This window comes from Lepidochelys olivacea, assembly GCF_965140295.1.
Source record: "Lepidochelys olivacea isolate rLepOli2 genome assembly, chromosome: 8".
NCBI classification, from domain to species: Eukaryota; Metazoa; Chordata; order Testudines; family Cheloniidae; genus Lepidochelys; species Lepidochelys olivacea.
This window is the reverse complement of record NC_140418.1, coordinates 41,918,253-41,939,840: the sequence shown is the minus strand read 5'-3', so window position 1 is coordinate 41,939,840 and position 21,588 is coordinate 41,918,253. Positions and strand designations below refer to the sequence as shown.

Below are 21,588 nucleotides of genomic sequence, written 5' to 3'. Positions count from 1 at the left end.
CCGGCTCCGATGCACGGCACCTGCCCGGAGTGAACGGTCGGCCACTGGGCGAAGGGGCTCAGACCCTTGGGGCGGGCGCGGGATCCCCAGCTTCCAGGCGCCGGTGCCAGCCGCTGGCCCGGGCTGCTCCTCCTCTGCCCCTGCCCCGGCCGAGCGGAGACACAATAGCCAGGCTCCTCCTCCCGCCCCCTGCCCTGCAGCCGATCCCAGTCAGCCGCCAGCCCGGCGCGCTCCGCCGACACTCGCTGCGCTAGCAGAGCCCTGCGCCCTCCCCGGGGGACATGCGCGGCGCGCCCCGGCAGCGCCCCTTGCCGCGCACCTAGCCCGAGGGAGCCGTCGGAGTCGGGATCTCCGCTGCGGCCGCCCTGCCCGCTGCCCCCATGGCTCAGCCCCTGGTGCTGCTGTGTTGCTGCGCTGCACTCGTGGCTGCGGGCAGGGGCGCCCCCCCGACTGCGACCCCCGCCCGGCCTGGCCCGGCCCGCACCTCGCAGCCGGAGGGGGTCCCAGAGGAGGAGCCCCTGCAAAACGAGGCGGACAACCAGGAGAACATCTTATCTCAGGTAACCTCCCCCAGTGTGCAGAGCCGAACTGCCCTGGCTCCAACCGGGTTTGGGGATCCCTCGCCAGGGAGCTGCGAGTGTGTGTGTCTCTCTCCCAGCTCTGCACAAAGGCGCTGGGACTTGGCCCTCTGGTGCCAAGTTTCCCTAAAGGACGCTGGCGCTTTAACCCCTCCAGCACCGCTTGCTCTAAGGCAGGGGTTCTAAAACTGGGGGTCCGGACTCCTTAGGGGGTCACGAGGTTATTACATGGGGGGGGGTCACGAGCTGTCAGCCTCCACCACAAACCCCGCTTTGCCTCCAGCCTTTATAAAGGTGTTAAATATATAAAAAGTGTTTTTAATGTATAAGGGGGGTCGCACTCAGGGGTGTGCTGTGTGAAAAGGGTCATCAGTACAAAAGTTTGAGAACCACTACTCTAAGGTGAGGCTCCCAGCAAGGCAGCGAGTGGCTAAGGGAGAGCCAAATTCCTGTGGCTTTACTAATCCAAACTGTCTTGCCCTCCTGCTTTGGGAACTGGATTAGTTATGGGAGCTGAGAACAGGAGAGGTTTATTATTCTGATTATTGCTGCATATAGTTAATTACCAATTCGCATAGTTCATTCCATTCATCCTTTTGTTTATTTGCAACTGCAGCAGAGTAACTGTTCTCTGATCCCTGTGTACAGATGAACTGCTGTACAGGGAACTGGAAAATCAATTCACAGCTTCTCTGTGTCATAGAGAAACGATTGAAAATCAAGAATATTCCATGTATGCAGTGTTGGAGCCTGTTGATCCTAGGATATTAGACAGACATGGTGGGTGAGGTCATATCTTGTATTCTGTTGGTGAGAGAGGCAAACTTTCCAGCTAACACAGAGCTCTTCTTCAGACCAGACCTCCTGGCTGCTCCTGTGTCTGAATGTTTTATACACAAATCAGACCTGAGGAAGAGTTCAATGTAAGCTCCAAAGCTTGTCTCTCTCACAAACAGAAGTTGGTCCAATCAAAAATCTTACCTCCCCCACCTTGTCTCAAGAATAGTGCATCTGGATTAAAGCAGCAAAGTTCAGGGTGTGTTCTCTGTTAGATTTGGCAGATGTACTGTGCAGTATTATCTGTCCTTGGAAATGTCTAACACAGTAGAATATTGAAAACATACTGTCAAGTTATTTTTATACTTCAATTTCAAGACTGATTTCTGTGACTATCCATAAAGGAAACCTGTGGGATTGTAGGAGACTATTCGAAATTATATATTACCAGGAAGTATATGGGTTACGTTTATGCATTATTCCAGACCACGCATTGACTCCCTTAACTCCTAAAACCCACCGAAGTAGGGCACCTTGTATGTAGTTGCAAAGAATTCAATGGATTAACTCTGATGGAATCAGTATAATTAATATAAAATGTAGTGGCTCTGTCCCTTTGTTTAAATTTAAATTTTGCCAAACCCGTTGTAGATAAGGACTGTTTGGGCTTCAGCAATTTCTTTTACAATGGTGAAAGGAAATACCCCACCAGAAATCCCTCTTTCCCAAATAGCTAAGTAGCAAAAAATCAAGCACTCGAAGAAATGTTAGTCAGCAATTTGTGTAAGCAGTGACCTATTTGTGTAAGCAGTGACCTATTTCTGCAAGGTTCAGAGTGTCTGAGCCTTTCTCAAAAACTTTACAAAGCAAACCAAAAGTAAAATCTTATGTTAGGAGCAAACTGATGCATTGTGATTTTCTTGTGATTAGTTGCTAGGTGACTATGACAAGGTGAAAGCAGTGTCTGAAGGCTCCAACTGTCAGTGTAAGTGTCTGGTCAGACCTCTGGGCCGAGGCGCCTGCCAAAGGATTAATGAAGGCACTTCCAAAGCAGAGGATTTTTACACCGTAGAAACCATCTCTTCAGGGCCCGATTGCAAGTGTGCCTGCGTGGCTCCACCTTCTGCTCTGAACCCTTGTGAGGGGGACTTCAGGTTGAAGAAGTTGCGGGAAGCAGAGAGCAGTGACTTAAAGGTATCAGTATAGTTCCTTTTCAATGGGAGGGCAAGTTTGCAGAAGACCATGTGCAGCTGAAGCAGGCTTGGCTTGCCCTTTGTAGGTTCAGCTCCGGAGGAAGATCCGTTATAAGGTGTACAAACCTAGATTGATTACCTCAGCTGGAAAAGCTGCTGCTAACACTTTGGTGCCAAGTTTTGGCGGTGATAATGTGCAAGAAGCCTCAATTACACGAGGGAAATTGTTGCCACCAGCTAGCAAGTGTTAAAATATCCACAGACAAAAGAAAGGCAATATTTTCCTGAACACTATGTACAGCATAGTTCCTATCCACACAGCAGTGATTTTCACTTATTCAGTGTAGAACTACTGCTGACATCAGTGGAAGTCGCACATGCAGACATGAGCGGTGGGTATCTTAGGCCAGGGGAGACCCCACCCATGCTCTGCCCTGAGACCCCGCTCCTGCACTTCCCCCATGGCCCCGCCCACACTGCTCCTCTTCCCGCCCTTGCTCAGCCTCTCCCACAAAGCCGGCTGGGGCTAGGGTGGGCAGGCTGGCGGTCAGGCTGGCCAGAGTGGCTGGTGCGTGGGCCAGCCGGCGGTGGCCCGGGGCTCAGAGCAGCTGGGGCAGGGCTCCTCTGACCACTGTGCGGGGGCTCAGGGCTCCACTGGAAGGGGAGAGGGCGGAAGGGATGGGGTAGGGATGGGTCCTTGGGCAGAAGGGGCAGAGCTGGGGGGTACCCTCCCTGAATGGAGGGCTCACGCGCTGCCCATGCATGCAGAAGAGTACAGAACATGCAATAGATCTGAAATCTGCAATGTTGTAAAGATATTAACAAGTGGATTGGAGAGGAGAATGTTGCCCTGAAAGCACAGAGCATCCACAGCAGATGTTGCCTATTCCAGTCTGAAATAAAATCCAGTTAAAAAGAACTGGTTATAAACTTTGCCAACTCATCATAACATCAGTAGTAAAAAGAAAAGGAGTACTTGTGGCACCTTAGAGAAACCAATTTATTTGAGCATAAGCTTTCGTGAGCTACAGCTCACTTCATCGGATGCATGCTGTGGAAACTGCAGAAGACATTATATACACAGAGACCATGAAACAATACCTCCTCACACCCCACTCTCCTGCTGGTAATAGCTTATCTAAAGTGATCACTCTCTTTACAATGTGTGTGATAATCAAGTTGGGCCATTTCCAGCACAAATCCAGGTTTTCTCACCCTCTGTGGGGGCGAAGGGTGAGAAAACCTGGATTTGTGCTGGAAATGGCCCAACTTGATTATCATACACATTGTAAGGAGAGTGATCACTTTAGATAAGCTATTACCAGCAGGAGAGTGGGGTGTGAGGAGGTATTGTTTCATGGTCTCTGTGTATATAATGTCTTCTGCAGTTTCCACAGTATGCATCCGATGAAGTGAGCTGTAGCTCACGAAAGCTTATGCTCAAATAAATTGGTTAGTCTCTAAGGTGCCACAAGTACTCCTTTTCTTTTTGCGAATACAGACTAACACGGCTGTTACTCTGAAAACATCAGTAGTATAATTTAAAACTCTCTTTTTCTGATCTTGTTGCACTTTAATTACCTAGTACTTCTTTACAAATGTTATCTCTTGGCTACTCTTGTGTCTGCATGTTTTATACACAAATCTAGTTTAAATGAGCCATAAGGGAGTGATTTTAAATGAACACACCATAGTGGTTTTACTCCTAAAGTTGACACTCAATCCTTAAGTCACATTGTTTTCTCTGATTGCTATACCTCTTGCAATGTGAAATTCTCATTTGCTGCTCTGTGGATTCAAATCCATCGTACGCCCACATCTTGAATACAGTGTACAGATGTGGTCCCCTCATCTCAAAAAAGATGGGTTCAGAGAAGGGCAACTAAAATGATTAGGGGTTTGGAACAGGACCCATATGAGGAGAGATTAAAGAGGCTAGGACTTTTCAGCCTGGAAAATAGGAGACTAAGGGGGGATATGATAGAGGTATATAAAATCATGAGTGGTGTGGAGAAAGTGAATAAGGAAAAGTGATTTACTTGTTCCCATAATAAGAACTAGGGGCCACCAAATGAAATTAATGGGCAGCAGGTTTAAAACAAATAAAAAAAAGTTCTTCTTCACTCAGCGCACAGTCAATCTGTGGAACTTCTTGCCTGAGGAGGTTGTGAAGTCTAGGACTATAACACGGTTTAAAAGAGAACTGGATAAATTCATGGAGGTTAAGTCCATTAATGTCTATTAGCCAGGATGGGTAAGGAATGGTGTCCCTAGCCTCTGTTTGTCAGAGGGTGGAGATGGATGGCAGGAGAGAGATCACTTGATCATTACCTGTTAGCTTCACTCCCTCTGGGGCACCTGGCATTGGCGACTGTCGGTAAAAAGGATACTGGGCTGGATGGATCTTTGGTCTGACCCAGTGTGGCCATTCTTATGTTCTTAGTGAACAGTTATGAACAAGTCTGGGGACTTATCAGTTGGAAGTGACAGAGGAGGAGAATGATCTGGGGGTATTGGTCATTCACAGATTGACTATGAACTGCCAATGAGATGCAGCCATGAAAAAGGCTAATGCAGTCCTCCTAGGATGTATCAGGACAGATATTTCCAGTTGAGATTGGGAAGTGTTCTTACCATTGAACAAGGCATTGGTGAGACCTCGTCTGGTATACTGGGTGAAATTCTGGTCTCCTATGTTTAAGAAAAATGAATTCAGACTGGGACAGGTGCAGAGAAGGGCTACTAGGATGGTCTGAGGAACTGAAAACCTACCTTATGAGAGGAGACTCAAAGAGCTTGTCTTGATTAGTCTAATCAAACAAAGGCTGAGGGGAGCTATGATTGCTCTGTCTATATACATCAGAGGGATAAATACCAGGGAGAGAGAGGAGTTATTTAAGTTAAATCCAATGTTGACACAAGAACCAATGGATATAAACTGGCCATCAACAAGTTTAGGCTTGAAATAACATGAAGGTTTCTACCCATCAGAGGAATGTAGTTCTGGAACAGCCTCCCAGTGGGGGCAAAAAACCTAACTGACTTCAAGACTGAGCTTGAGAAGTGTCTGGAGGGGATGGTAATGATGAGACTGCCTACAATGGCATGTAGCTGATCTGTGACTGCTAGTAGCAAATATCTCCAATGGCTGGAGATGGGGCATTGAGTTACTACAGAGAGTTCTTTCCGGGGTGTCTCCCCGGTGAGTTTTCCCCACATGCTCAGGGTCTAACTCATCACTATATTTGGGGTCAGGAAGGAATTTTCCCCTGGGTCAGGTTGGCAGAGACCCTGGGAGTTTTCACCTTCCTCTGCAGCATGGGGCACAGGTCACTTGCAGGTTTAAACTAGAGTAAATTGTGGATTCTCTGTAACTTGAAGCCTTTAAACCAGGATGGATTTGATTTAAAACAACAACATTATGTATCCTGGATTTTTTTCTTCAACAGCAAACATATAATATTTTAACAAAACAAGCATATGAATTTTTGAATTTAGTTAAACATTCAAGTTTTTTAAAATCAGGTTTGTTTTTGTTAAAATTGTTTTTTATAGTTAAATGAAATATTTAAAAAAAAACAAACAAAAATTAAATTGACACTGTCAGCCAGGTCAACATGAGAAACTTAAAATATTGGCTTCTGCAGCTAACTCAGTCGTCTTCACCTTCATTTTCCTGTTTGTTCATAATCTGGAAAAGAAAAATAAGCGTTCCTGCTTTTTCAGGTCTCAAACGATTTCTCAGTTTGGAATGAATTAGTCCAAAGGAAGAAAATATTCTTTCTACACCACCAGAAGAAGCTACTGCTGTTAAAACTGAGATTTTCACTTCAACAGTTTCTGAATTCAAGTGCTTAAGTGACTTCCACTAGTTCACCGATGTGACTTTCTTTAAAACATCATCAGCAAACATATTTCTTGAATGGTTCAGCCTTAGCTCTGAAGTTTATTATGGTTGGCATTATGGAGGGATGATTGCTGGATGTCCACGTCCTAGCCAACTCCTCTTCTTCAGCAGTTCAGGTTTGACCCTGGTACCGAGTATTGAGAATATTTGCAAGAAAATGAGCTGGAGATAGTGCTTGTCCCATTCTTTTTTTTAATGCTTGTAATTTAACTCTGTCTTTGCACATTTCTCTTTTTAAGATCTCACTCAGTTCCTTCCAAATATCAACACCATCAGCAATAAAACAGCGATTTCCCTGCATTTTGTTCAAGGCTACAGAAATAGGCTTCAGGGTACTCAGCATGGGTTCAACATTTCTCTTAAGCCCAATGGTGAGAACTTTGGCTGTGACAGTGCCATCTATTTTTTCATGATTTTGTTCACAAGGTATCATCAGATTTGGCCAGTTCTTGATATAGTGCTCAAAACAGTCCCCTACTGAGTTCCATCGCACGTCTTGTGGGAGAGTTGGCTTGGTTCCTCCCACTTTTTTCAGAGCAGCTGCTGCAAAGTGGTTGTTACGGAAGTATTTTGCAATTTCAACGACATTAGCCTATATTTCTGGAATACTGAAGTCTTTGGCTAGGAGGTACATCAAATGAGCACTGCAACTGTATGTTGTTAGCTTGGGACTCTCTTCTAAATTTCTTCTCATCTTGGATACATTTGCAGCATTGTCTGTGACCAAGTTGCATACTAAACATTTGAATTTTTTTTCACGGTTTGTTATAGCTTTTACTATTACTTCTTGTAAGTATTCTGCTGAGTGTGCATTTCCTGATGTATCAGTTGTTTCTGTAAGGAAGACATTCCCTTATTCTGTCGTTACACAACCACATACAACAGGATCATTGTGGACATTGCTCCACCCATCAAGACTCAGGTTAACAGTTTCACTCTCTAGACCTTTTGCACGGTGCTCAAGTTCTCTTTGATACACTTTATCCAGCAATTTTCCTGCGACATCTGTTCTGTTGGGTGGACTGTATCCTGGTCTTAATGACTGAACCATGTTAATGAAATGTGGGTTCAACGTCTCAATCATACAGAAAGGAGAGTTTGTTGCATAAACAAACGGGGAAATTTTTTCATCAATTACTTCTTTTTGTAATCTGCTGGTTCTTATCACAAACATATCTATGGTTGTTTCTGGATGATGGAGATTTTTTTTTCTTTTTGCTCCAGGTTATATACTGTAGCTATGTGACATACATTATGTGACTGAAGCACAATCATTGGCAGATAACTCTGAAACTATAGAAAATGATGGTGATCTTGAAGGTGGATAGTCTTCAGAATCCTGTATGTTGAAGATGTATTCTTCTAAACAAAATAAGTCAATGCACTTATTTAATTATTATTGCCATACTGCTCATTTAGTATTACTCATTGCACTGACTGACACTCAGTACTACTTTAAAGGTGAAATTGTAAAAGGAAGGTCTGCCTATTTCAGCTCTTTATTTTTTATCACAACTGCATCTAAAATGATAGTACCATAGAGTAACAACTATATTTTTTGCTCAAACATGAGAATTCAAGAATAGTCCAGAAGGAAGACAGACAGTCCTTTAAGAAAGAAGTATGAAATAAAAAAGTTTACCAACCTGAAGATCCTGAATGTTTAGGCATGTTCCTTTCATCATCTTCAGTGCAGCTTCCTCCTGAGAAGGAACACTTCTCATGATGTTGTTTCATTGAGGCAACCAGGCCTTGCATTTCTTTGTTGCACTGTTTGCATTTTTCATGCATGCCTGTTACCCACAGGTAGAGGAACTTCATTAAAATATTCCCAGACTGGGTCTCTTTTACAGTCCGCTGCCATTATAGGTTTTCCCTTCTAGTGAGAGAGTAGTATGGTAGATCTCAAATCAATGAAGGCTACACTCAGAAAGACCTCAAGATTTCTGGAATATGCTGCTCATACAGTTTCACTTTTGTTTCTACTGCCTTCTCACATTTATCTCCAGACTTCTTCTCCTTGTCCAGATCTATTCCGCCCCCAACAGTCTTCTGTTCATTGAACTTTTTGAAACTTTGCACTTTTAGAGAGATGTAAGGGATTGATTCTGTGTACACAAATTTGCAGAGGGACAATAGGGTTGAGATCTGTTATTTCTCTCCTCTATATATTATTTATTTATTTATTTACAAACATTTTTGCTGTTAACAAGCATGTTATCTCTGAAGACACAAATCCACAGTTTGAGAACTGCAAAACTAAGCATCTCTGATGGTATCTTCTAGACTGAGCACTGAGTCCCATTGGGTAGATAGAAAGATTAACCTAAATAATCTATACAGTAGCCCCTAGAACCCCATAAAATTGGGGTCCCTAATCCATGCACTATTGGAAGTCATTTACAAAACTTTTCTTCAACATTACATGAATATATTGTCTAATACTATAGAATTAGAATGTGTAATCCCTATTCCATGATGAGATAGGTTTTTTCCTCAAAAAGCATTTTATCAAAAAATCTGATTTAAATAAAAAATCAGATTTTTTTAATTAAAAAAAAGCATTGATTTTTTTCCCACCCTGCTTTAAACCATGATTTGAGGACTTCAGTAACTCAGCCAGAGGTTGGGGTCTTTTACAGGAGGGGAAGGGGGGTTTCTGTGGCCTGTGATGTGCAAGAGGTCAGACTAGATGATCATGTTGGTCCCTTCTGGCCTTAAAGTCTATGAAACTGTGAGACTTTGCAGCCAATGTCACTGGACCTACAACTTTACTTAGTAGTCTTCCTATTCATTGTCTGCATAGGCCAGGGGGACCCCTCTCCGAGGAGCTGTTACTGTGGATGGTGTCAGTGCATAGTTAGAACAGTACCCAGTGCATGGATAAGCTATATGTTATCCAGCTTTTTGCACAGTTCTATGTTTGGTTTTACATGGTGAATCAGTTCACTGTAATGGCTCCATTACCATGTTTGCAGTCACAGCTCAGACAAAGTGAGAAGTATGGAATCATTATGATGATAAAAGGCAAACCCACACAGGGTCTCTTTGTTTATTGTGAGTTAATTTGAGATTCAAGTGACAGACCCAGACATTGAAGTTCTCTTTATCCACAGACATGTGCAACAGCAGAATGAGCTTCCCGCACAGCATCCACAGCAGCCTGTCCCAAGCCCAGCACCGAGAGCCTGCCTCTAGGAGGAGTTCATTCTCCATGGCTAGTTCAGTCCTTGGCCTCTGCTGAGACTCCCCCCATGGAGGTATTTACAGCCAGTTGTGGTGTGGATACTTGTCAGCTTGGAATGGGCTGAACCCCGCCAGCTCAGTTCAGAAAGATCCCTCAACAGAGTTAGCCAAACATTTTTTTGCTGTAAAAATCAAGCTGCAGAAGTTGTGAGAACAGGCTCTCTCTCACAATGGGCAACACTTCCTAGTGCCAGACAGGCCAGCAATATATAGCCACAATGTTTCTCTTATTATTGTGACATTTCTTGTCTGAGCGGAAGCCATGCACTGTAAAGCCAGGCAGGGGGAAGACATGCACTTCTGATTTTTAAACTTTCGCCATGGGAAATGAATCACTGAGTCACAGATTTTAAGTCCAGAAGGGATCACCTAGGCTGACCTCCTGTATATCACAGACCATTACATTTTACCCAGTTACCCTGGTACTGCCGAATCCCCCACTTCCCTGGAGAGTTTGTTCTAATGGCTAAATTCTGTCCCTGTTAGAAATGTGGTCCTTATTCTCATTGAGATTGGCCTGGCTTCAGCTTCCAGCCATTGATTCTTATTTTGCCTTTCTCTGCTAGGTCAAAGAGACCTTTAGTATTCATTATTTTCTCCCTGTGGAGGTATTGGTACACCATAATCAAGTCACCTCTTGATTTTTTTATTAAACTGAAGAGATGGAGCTCTTTAAGTCTTTCATTATCAGGCATTTTCTCAAGCCCTCAAATAATTTTAGTGGTTCTTTTTTGCACCTTTTCCAATTTTTCAACATCCTTTTTAAGATTTGGACACCAGAACTGGATGCATAATCCAGGATCAGTCTCATCAAGGCCGTATACAGAGGTAAAATCACCTCCCTACTGCTACTCTCCTGTTTATACGTCCAAGCATCACATTAGCCGTTTATCCCACAGTGCCAGACTGAGAGCTCATTTTTAGTTGCTCATCCACTATGACTCCTAAATCTTCCCAGATTGCTTGCCAGGATACAGGCCGTCCTCCTGTAGTTATGGCCTGCATTCTTTGCTCTCAGATGTATGGTCGTGCATGACTGGATGGCTTGGAGGACTTTTAATGGACTCTACAACTTTTCTTTGCTAGGTCAGTGGTACATATCCAGCCACTATTAACAATGTGACTATCTGATGGCTGTTTGGTAGCTTATGTAAACTCTGTTGATGGTCTCAGTCTAGTTCCCAGTGGAGAGTAAATGCATATCCACAAAGCACACTGTGTCACAAAAAGCTGCCATGTTATTTAACACAAAGTCTCCCCTGCTGGCAGGCTTAGCAGCGTAGCCACAGAGCCTGGACTGGAAAGACACTGGGTACCGATCAGATGTGCCTGAGGGAAGCTTGCAGAGAGCTGCCTGTATTAAATGCCATGCTCAAGGGTGTCTGCTGAGCACCTGACTCCCAAAATACAGGGGCGTGGGGAGAAAACTTTTTTCAGAAGCTAAGACGATAAAATTTTGCATTTCTGTAGCATCAGACAAATACTATAAACCTACCTCCCTCCTCACCTCACAGTGACATAGTGAATCTCCACACAATAAGATTTGAAATCATGTTTTCCAGGGGAGGAAATTGAGGCACAGCCAAGTGATTCGCCCAAGGTCATGGAAGGAATCATTGTCAGAGCTTTAACCAGAAGATCTTCCTCCCAGGAATGGATGTTTTCATGATTTTTTCCCAATTCAAAGGGAGCAGTTTTGCAGAGGGATGTAAACGTCCCCCTGCCAGAATGTGAACAGAACTGTTAGAATCTTGTATTACAGACCCCCAGACCATGCAAAACTCGTCTGACTTGGCGTTTTTGTTACAAACTCAAAACTCAGCCTAAATTATATGAAACAAATTTCTGTAGTGCATGAATCTTTTGAGGGACTCTGGGCAGTGTATGATTCCTACATGAAATGGGTGAAACACAGCAGTTGTTGCTGAGTTTTACTGTGGGTTTTTAGGACCATTTCAATTAAAAACTCAAAGCAAAGTTTGAGGAGTGTGGATCAGTGGGAATTGGAATCAAAGAGGAAGTTCCTACAAACCATTGTGGCTTCTGCACTCTCCAGCTGCACCTAGACTGTAGCTGTGGTTTCAGTAATATGTTTATTATGTGGATACTCGTCCATTAAGACATGTATTGAAGGGTTTCTTCAGGTATGTTAGCAACAAGAAGAAAGTCAAGGAAAGTGTGGGCCCCTTACTAAATGAGGGAGGCAACCTAGTGTCAGAGGATGTGGAAAAAGCTAACGTACTCAGTGCTTTTTTTGCCTCTGTCTTCACGAACAAGGTCAGCTCCCAGACTACTGCACTGGGCAGCACAGCATGGGGAGGAGGTGACCAGCCCTCTGCGGAGAAAGAAGTGGTTTGGGACTATTTAGAAAAGCTGGACGAGCACAAGTCCATGGGGCCGGATGCGTTGCATCCAAGAGTGCTAAAGGAGTTGGCGGATGTGATTGCAGAGCCATTGGCCATTATCTTTGAAAACTCATGGCGATTGGGGGAGGTCCCGGACGACTGGAAAAAGGCTAATGTAGTGCCCATCTTTAAAAAAGGGAAGAAGGAGGATCCTGGGAACTACAGGCCAGTCAGCCTCACCTCAGTCCCTGGAAAAGTCATGGAGCAGGTCCTCAAGGAATCAATTCTGAAGCACTTAGAGGAGAGTAAAGTGATCAGGAACAGTCAGCCTGGATTCACCAAGGGCAAATCATGCCTGACTAATGTACTTGCCTTCTATGACGAGATAACTGGTTCTGTGGATGAAGGGAAAGCAGTGGACGTGTTGTTCCTTGACTTTAGCAAAGCTTTTGACACGGTCTCCCACAGTATTCTTGCCGGCAAGTTAACGAAGGGCTGGATGACTGGATGACTGGATTATAAGGTGGATAGAAAGCTGGCTAGATTATCGGGCTCAATGGGTAGTGATCAATGGCTCCATGTCTAGTTGGCAGCTGGTATCAAGTGGAGTGCCCCAAGTGTTGGTCCTGGGGCCGGTTTTGTTCAATATCTTCATAAATGATCTGGAGGATGGTGTGGATTGCACCCTCAGCAAGTTTGCAGATGACACTAAACTGGGGGGAGAGGTAAATACACTGGAGGGTAGGGATAGGATACAGAGGACCCTAGAGAAATTGGAGGATTTGGCCAAAAGAAATCTGATGAGGTTCAATAAGGACAAGTGCAGAATCCTGCACTTAGGATGGAAGAATCCAATGCACCGCTACAGGCTAGAGACGGAATGGCTTGGCAGCAGTTCTGCAGAAAAGGATCTAGCTGTTACAGTGGACGAGAAGCTGGATATGAGTCAGCAGTGTGCCCTTGTTGCCAAGAAGGCCAATGGCATTTTGGGATGTATAAGTAGGGGCATTGCCAGCAGATCGAGGGACGTGATCGTTTCCCTCTATTCGACACTGGTGAGGTCTCATCTGGAGTACTGTGTCCAGTTTTGGGCCCCACACTACAAGAAGGATGTGGAAAAATTGGAAAGAGTCCAGCGGAGGGCAACAAAAATGATTAGGGGACTGGAACACATGAGTTATGAGGAGAGGCTGAGGGAACTGGGGATGTTTAGTCTATGGAAGAGAAGAATGAGGGGGGATTTGATAGCTGCTTTCAACTACCTGAAAGGGGGTTCCAAAGAGGATGGATCTAGACAGTTCTCAGTGGTAGCAGATGACAGAACAAGGAGTAATGGTCTCAAGTTGCAGTGGGGGAGATTTAGGTTGGATATTAGGAAAAACTTTTTCACTAGGAGGGTGGTGAAACACTGGAATGCGTTACCTAGGGAGGTGGTGGAATCTCCTTCCTTAGAAGTTTTTAAGGTCAGGCTTGACAAAGCCCTGGCTGGGATGATTTAATTGGGGATTGGTCCTGCTTTGAGCAGGGGGGTGGACTAGATGACCTCCTGAGGTCCCTTCCAACCCTGATATTCTATGAAAATACCAATTCATTTCACCCTGAGCCAAAGCTGATGGGGGGAACGTCTACCTGTGGCTGGAGGGAGGAGGCGTGTGAGAGACGGGGTGGAGGGCCGGAGGGAGCAGGTGTGTGAGAGACTTTGGTATGCAGGGCCAGAAGGAGCATGCGTGAGAGACGTCAGGGCTCGGGGCCGGAGGGAGTAGGCAGGTGAGAGATGTCGGGGCGCAAGGCTGGAGGGAGCAGGCATGTGAGAGATGTCGGGGCACAGGGCTGGAGGGAGGAGGTGCATGAGAGAGGTCGGGGATCGGGGCCAAAGGGAGCAAGCATGTGAGAGATGTTGGGGTGAGGGACTGGAGGGAGCAGGACCCTGTGAGAGATGTCGGAATGCAGGGCCAGAGGGATCAGGCATGTGAGAGACATCGGGACGTGGAGCTGGAGGGAGCAGGCATGTGAGAGACGTCAGGACACAGGGCCAGAGGGAGCAGGCATGTGAGAGACATCGGGGTGCAAGACCAGAGGGAGCAGGCGCATGAGAGACGTCGGGGTGCAGGGCCGGAGGGAGGAGGCATGTGAGAGACGTTGGGTCATGGAGCTTGAGAGAGCAGCCGTGTGCGAGACAACGGGCGCAGGACCGGAGGGAGCAGGTGCGTGAGAGATGTCGGGGTGTAGAGTTGGAAGGAGCAGGCGTGTGAGAGACGTTGGGGTGCTGGACCAGAGAGAGTAGGTGTGTGAGAGATGTCGGGATGCAAGGTTGGAGGGAGCAGGCACATGAGAGATTTCGGGGCATGGAGCAGGAGAGAGCTGGCATGTGTGAGCGTTGTCGGGGTGAGTGTGTAACAAAGTGGCCTTTGGCGGGACACTACTGAGAGTATCAATTCGGGACAAATTGCATAGAGCAGGGCAGTTACAGCGCAAGGCTGACGTCCTTTGCACACCAAACCAGCCAAACAGAAAGGACTCCAGTTTTACCCCACTGGCTAACCAGAAGTCATACAAGCAATTAGAATCATAGAATCATAGAATATCAGGGTTGGAAGGGACCCCTGAAGGTCATCTAGTCCAACCCCCTGCTCAAAGCAGGACCAATTCCCAGTTAAATCATCCCAGCCAGGGCTTTGTCAAGCCTGACCTTAAAAACCTCTAAGGAAGGAGATTCTACCGCCTCCCTAGGTAACGCATTCCAGTGTTTCACCACCCTCCTAGTGAAAAAGTTTTTCCTAATATCCAATCTAAACCTCCCCCACTGCAACTTGAGACCATTACTCCTCGTTCTGTCATCTGCTACCATTGAGAACAGTCTAGAGCCATCCTCTTTGGAACCCCCTTTCAGGCAGTTGAAAGCAGCTATCAAATCCCCCCTCATTCTTCTCTTCTGCAGGCTAAACAATCCCAGCTCCCTCAGCCTCTCCTCATAACTCATGTGTTCCAGACCCCTAATCATTTTTGTTGCCCTTCACTGGACTCTCTCCAATTTATCCACATCCTTCTTGAAGTGTGGGGCCCAAAACTGGACACAGTACTCCAGATGAGGCCTCACCAATGTCGAATAGAGGGGAACGATCACGTCCCTCAATCTGCTCGCTATGCCCCTACTTATACATCCCAAAATGCCATTGGCCTTCTTGGCAACAAGGGCACACTGCTGACTCATATCCAGCTTCTCGTCCACTGTCACCCCTAGGTCCTTTTCCGCAGAACTGCTACCTAGCCATTCGGTCCCTAGTCTGTAGCTGTGCATTGGGGTCTTCCGTCCTAAGTGCAGAACCCTGCACTTATCCTTATTGAACCTCATCAGATTTCTTTTGGCCCAATCCTCCAATTTGTCTAGGTCCTTCTGTATCCTATCCCTCCCCTCCAGCGTATCTACCACTCCTCCCAGTTTAGTATCATCCGCAAATTTGCAGAGAGTGGAATCCACACCATCATCCAGATCATTTATGAAGATATTGAAGAAAACCGGCCCCAGGACCGACCCCTGGGGCACTCCACTTGACACCGGCTGCCAACTAGACATGGAGCCATTGATCACTACCCGTTGAGCCCGACAATCTAGCCAGCTTTCTACCCACCTTATAGTGCATTCATCCAGCCCATACTTCCTTAACTTGCTGACAAGAATACTGTGGGAGACCGTGTCAAAAGCTTTGCTAAAGTCAAGAAACAATACATCCACTGCTTTCCCTTCATCCACAGAACCAGTAATCTCATCATAAAAGGCGATTAGATTAGTCAGGCATGACCTTCCCTTGGTGAATCCATGCTGGCTGTTCCTGATCACTTTCCTCTCATGCAAGTGCTTCAGGATTGATTCTTTGAGGACCTGCTCCATGATTTTTCCAGGGACTGAGGTGAGGCTGACTGGCCTGTAGTTCCCAGGATCCTCCTTCCCTTAGACACTTAGACTCCTTCCCTTAGACACTCCAGTTTCCCAGTATCGCCACCAGCACCACTCCTTATGAGGATAATGGGTTATGAAAACTAATACCCCAGTAAAAGAGAAAAGGTTATTTTTTCCCAATCTTAAAGGACCAAGCCCCAGGCCCAGGTCAATATACAAGTTAGATCTTATCCACAAATCACACTGTTGCCAATCCTTTAGAATCTAAAATATAAAGGTTTATTCATAAAAAGAAAGAAATATGGATGAGAGTTAAAATTGGTAAAATGGATCAATTACATACAGCAATGGCAAAGTTCTTGATTCAGGCTTCTAGCAGTGATGGAATAAACTGCAGGTTCAAATCAAGTCTCTGGAGTGCATCCACAGCTGGGATGGGTCATTCAGTCCATTTTTCAGAGCTTTAGTTTGTAGTAAAGTTCCTCCATAGACAAGAAGGAGGAATCAAGATCAAATGGAGAAGATGCAGCTGCCTTTTATAGTCTCTTACCATGTGGCCTGCCCAGCCAAACTCAAGCTGCCCAGCACATGGCTTGAAAGCCTTAGAGTCCTCTCCGTAGGCATGCCCCTGCATGCCTTGCTGAGTCATAAGGTGTATCTGCTGTCTCTCAATGTGTCAATTTTATATGTAAGCGGGAGAATAGTCCCGCTATTGTGGGGAACTTTCCTGGCTTCTACACTACCCCGGTGAAGTGGGCTAGCGAAAGGATCTGAGTCCTATCTCCCACTTCCTTTACCCAGTGGTCTCCCTGCCCCTTCCACTCTCCTGTCTGGCAGAGTCCTTGTAATCCCAACAAGGCTGGGCCCAGGATTCCTGGGGGGCTCAACCCCCAACCCTGCTGTGATCATCTAGGACAGAGGCTAGGGTGTCCCCACTCTGGGGTACTCTCTCTGCACTGGGCACTTCTCTGACCCACTGATCATTACATACAATTTAAAGCAAATTCAACAATTAATTTTAAAAAGAATAAGGAAAAATGGGAAAGGTTAAAGGAAACACATCAACCCGCTCTGTGGCAGGGAACATCACAAACAGTGTCTCTGGAATGTCAGGGCAGTTCACAGTCTGTTCCTTGTAAGTCCCAGGCCTCCTGCTCAGGCCCTGGCTGTGCTGCAGGGATGCTGTGGGTTGGACACTTGCTCTGGTGGTGGCCACACGCTCTCAGGCTCTAAGTGGTAGGACCCTTCTGCCCAGTGTCACCTCCGCCCTGTTGGGTTATGATCCAAGCCTGGCCTGCAGAGCCTCTTGGCTGAGGTGTCTCCCTGTGCTGGGCCCGCTGCCCAGGGTCCCCCTCGCTCTCCCCAGCTGCTCACCGCACCCAGCTCAGGACTCTCCAGCCCCACCTCCACCACGCTGTCTCAGCACTGCTGGTGCTGCTCTGCCTCCAGCTACCTGGGCTGCTTCTTTGGCTTCTCTGGCTCTGGTTGCTGCAGCTCTGCTCCCAGGACAGGTCTGCTCCGCAGGCTGCTTCTGTGACTCTGCTCCCAGCACTGACCTGCTTCCTGGGCTGCTTTTCTGGCCCCTCTGGCTTTGGTTGCTGCACCTGTCCTCCCAGGGCAAGTCTGCTCTCTCTGGGCTGTGCCTCTGGCTTTGGGGCTGCAGCTATGCTCCCAGGACAGGGTCTGCTCTCTCTGGATCTGGCACAGCTCTGATCTCCAGCTCAGCTTGGGACCCTGTTTTCTCCTTAGCTCAGCCCCCCTCTGTCTGACCCAGGCAAATCCAGCTCACATGGACGACGGGACCTCCCTGACCTCCTGACTCCCTGAGTAGCCCACCCACCCTGTCTTTCAGGCTGACCTGGAGCACTGGCCTCTCCCCATTGTTCCTGGGGACTGTCAGTCTCAGAGTCCTAATTCCCCATTGACCCTTCCCCCTTTCTAGTACTGGGAGCTAGCAACTAAAACACCCCCACTGAATGTTAGTAAGGGGGCAACAGTCCTCTTACATATAGCTGATGGTCCTTAATGGGCCATCAAGCAGGCTAGGCAGTGCTGATACCAAACTGTCTGGAGTGTCAAGCAGAAGTATAGCACAAGTTTGAAATACAGACAGTATAGAACCAATACTTATAACTTTAAATACAAAAACGATACACACATACAGACAGCATAATCAGAACCAGCAAATCATAACCTTTTAATAGACACCTTACTTAACCTCCTTTGTACAAGATTTGGTGCAACTATAACACCTTGGTTGCAACAATGATCTATACAGTTACAGTTTATGTTGATAATGTCACAGAAGGACGGGAGTGGAGCTCGTGCATTAGAAATGTTGGGACGCGGAGCTGAAGGGAGCAGGCACATGTGAGACTTCTGGGTGCGGGTCTGACAGAGCAGGCGTTTGAGAGATGTCAGGGCACAGGGTGGGAGGAAGCAGGCACATGAGAGACCTCGGGGCTTGGGCCCAGAGGGAGCAGGCATGTGAGAGACGTCGGGACGTGAAGCTAGAGGGAATAGGTACGTGAGAGACATCGGAGTGCGGGGCCAGAGGGAGCAGGCATTGGGCACAGGGCTGGAGGAAGGAAGCATGTGAGAGACTTCTGGGGTCTGGGCTGGAGGGAGCAGGCGTATGAGAGATGTTGGGGCGCGGGTTTGGAGGGAGCAGGTGTGTGAGAGATGTCAGGGCGCAGAGCTGAAGTGATCAGGTGTGTGAGAGATATTGGGGTGCGGAGCTGTAGGAAGCAAGCACATGAGAGACGTCGGGGCCAAGATCTGGAGCAGCAGGTTCGTGAGAGATGTCAGGGCTTGGGGCCAAAGGGAGCAGGCGCATGTGAGATGTCACGGCACGGAGCTGGAGGGAGCAGGCACATGAGAGACGTTGGGGTGCAGGGCTGGAGCAAGAAGGCACGTGAGAGACATCAAGATGCGTTGCTGGAGGAAGCAGGTGTATGAGAGATGTCAGGTCATGGAGCTGGAGGGAGCATGCGTGTGAGAGACGTTGGGGTGCGGGGCCAGAGGGAGCAGGCATGAGAGAGACATTGGGCACAGGGCTGTAGGAAGCAGGCATGTGAGAGATGTCGGGACACGGGGCTGGAGGGATCAGGTGTGTGAGACATGTCGAGGTGTGGGGCTGGAGGAAGCAGGGGCATGAGAAATGTCAGGGCTCAGAGCTGAGAGAGCAGGCACATGTGAGATGTCACAGCACATATTTGGAGGGAGCAGGCATGTGAGACACATCGGGGCGCGGGGCCGGAGGGAGCAGGCGTGTGAGAGACGTGGGGGCATGGGGCAGGAGGGAGCAGGTGCATGCAAGAGACCTTGGGGCATGGGGCAGGAGGAACTGGTATGTGAGAGATGTCAGGGCACGGAGCTGGAGGGAGTAAGTGCATGAGAGATGTCGGGGATTGGGGCCAGAGGGAGCAGATGTGTAAGAGAGGTTGGCTTCCAGTGCCAGAGAGTTGGCGCCCGTGAGAGACGTCGAGGCTTGGGGCTGGAGGGAGCAGGCATGTGAGAGACATCAGAGCACGGGGCTGGAGGCAGCAGGCGTGTTAAAAACCTTGGGGGAAGGAGCCGGAGGCAGCATGTACGTGAGAGACTTCGGGGCCGGAGGGAGCAGGCATGTGAGAGACATCGGACGTGGGACTGGAGGGAGTAGGCACATGAGAAATGTCGGGGCATGGGGCTGGAGGGAGCAGGCATGAGAGAGACATTGGGCACAGGGTTGGTGGAAGTCAGCATGTGAGAGACGTCGGGGATCTGGACTGGAGGGAGAAGGCATGTGAGAGATGTTGGGGCGTGGGGCCGGAGGGATCAGGTGTGTGAGAGATGTCGGGGTGTGGAGCTGTAGGAAGCAAGCACGTGAGAGACTTCTCACCCAGATCCGGAGCAGCAGGTTCGTGAGAGACATCAGGGCCTGGGGCCAAAGGGAGCAGGTGCATGTGAAATGTCACGGCACGGGGCTGGAGGGAGCAAGCGCATGAGAGACATCAGTGTGTGGAGCTGGAAGTATCAGGTGTGCGAGGGATGACGAGATGTGGAGCTGGAGGGAGCAGGTGCACGAGAGATGTCAGGACTCGGGACTGGAGGGAGCCGGCAAGTGTGAGATGTCATGGCGTGGATTTGGAGGGAGCAGGCACTTGAGGAACCTCAGGTCATGGAGCTGGAGGGGACAGGCATGTGAGAGACTTTGGGGCATGGGGCTGGAGGAAGCAGGCATGTGAGAGACGTCAAACTGTGGGGCCGGAGGGAACAGGTGTGTGTGAGAGCCATCAGGTCGCCGGGCTGGAGGGAGCAGGCATGTGAGACACATCAGGGCACGGGGCCAGAGGGAGCAGGCCTGTGATAGACGTTGGGGCGTGCGTCAGGAGGGAGCAGGTGCATGCAAGAGACCTCGGGGCGCAGAACAGGAGGAACAGGCATGTGAGAGTTGTCAAGGCGTGGAGCTGGAGGAAGTAGGTGTGTGCAAGAGACCTCGGGTGCAGGGCCAGTGAGAGCTGGCATATGAGAGACATTGGGGCACGGAGTTGGAGAGAGTTGGCGTGTGTGAGAGATGTCAGTGCAAGGAGCCAGAGGGAGCCGGTGCATTAGAAATGTCGGGATGCGGAGCTGGAGGGAGCAGGCTGTAACGATGCTGCCTTTTGTGGGACACTTCTAAGAGTATCAGTTCAGGACAAATTGCTTAGAGCAGGGCAGTTACAGCCCAAGGCTGGGGTTTCTCCACTTCTAAGGCACACCAAACCAGCCAGACAGAGAGGACTTTGGTTTTACCCCACTGGTTAACCATAAGTCATACAAGCAATTCCCTTAGACACTCCAGTTTCCCAGTATCACCACCAGTGCAACTTGTTATGGGGACAAATGGTTATGAAAACCAATACCCCAGTAAAAGAAAAAAGGCTCTCCTGATCCCAAAGGACCAAGCCCCAGACCCAGGTCAATACACAAATCAGATCTTACCCACAAATCATGCTGTTGCCAGTCCTTTAGGATCTAAAATCTAAAGGTTTATTCATAAAAGGAAAAAGATAAAGATGAGAACTAGAATTGGTTAAATGGAATCAATTACATACAGTAATGGCAAAGTCCTTGGTTCAGGCTTGTAGCAGTTATGGAATAAACTGCAGGTTCAAATCAAGTCTCTGGAGAACATCCACAGCTGGGATGGGTCATTCAGTCCTTTGTTCAGAGCTTCAGTTTGTAGCAAGGTTCCTCTGGAAGTAAGAAGCAGGATTGAAAACAAAATGGAGGGGTTTCCAGGGCCTTTTATATTCTCTGCCCTGTGAAAGGACACCCCTTTGTTCTTACTGTGGAAAATCACAGAAGCAGATAGAGGTTGGAGTCACATGGGCAAGTCACATGTCCAAGCATGACTGAGTTTGCAGGCCGAGGCCATTGTTTACATGTTAGTTTGAACATTCCCAGGAAAGCTCAGATGTTGATTGGAGTCTCCCAAAGTTCATTGTCAGTTAAGTGGTTTTTGATTGGGCACTTACTGAGAATAGGCCTTTCTCAAGAAGCTGACCAAATGCTTCACTGAGGCTACTTAGAATCAAAACACATTGAGATACAACATAAGAACATAAGACTGGGTCAGACCAAAGGCCCATCCAGCCCAGTATCCTGTCTACTGACAGTGGCC

The 21,588-nt window shown here is 47.7% G+C and overlaps 2 protein-coding genes across 4 annotated transcripts in view; one reads left to right on the top strand and one right to left on the bottom strand.

The window, feature by feature from the left end:
* Positions 1-200: 200 nt before the first annotated feature.
* OLFML2B (olfactomedin like 2B) overlaps positions 201-21,588 on the top strand; it is a 96,898-nt gene continuing 75,510 nt past the window's right edge. For all 3 annotated transcript variants that reach the window (XM_084636797.1, XM_084636796.1, XM_084636795.1), the window contains exons 1-2: positions 201-560; positions 2,286-2,549. In XM_084636797.1, the coding sequence (XP_084492923.1) occupies positions 381-560; positions 2,286-2,549 (444 nt within the window). In that variant the 5' untranslated portion in view covers positions 201-380. The remainder of the gene's footprint in view (positions 561-2,285; positions 2,550-21,588) is intronic.
* The window catches only part of ATF6 (activating transcription factor 6), a 419,899-nt gene continuing 419,292 nt past the window's right edge, over positions 20,982-21,588 (bottom strand). Inside the window, exon 16 of the mRNA XM_084636803.1 lies at positions 20,982-21,160. Coding sequence (XP_084492929.1) covers positions 21,132-21,160 — 29 coding nt within the window. The 3' untranslated portion in view covers positions 20,982-21,131. The remainder of the gene's footprint in view (positions 21,161-21,588) is intronic.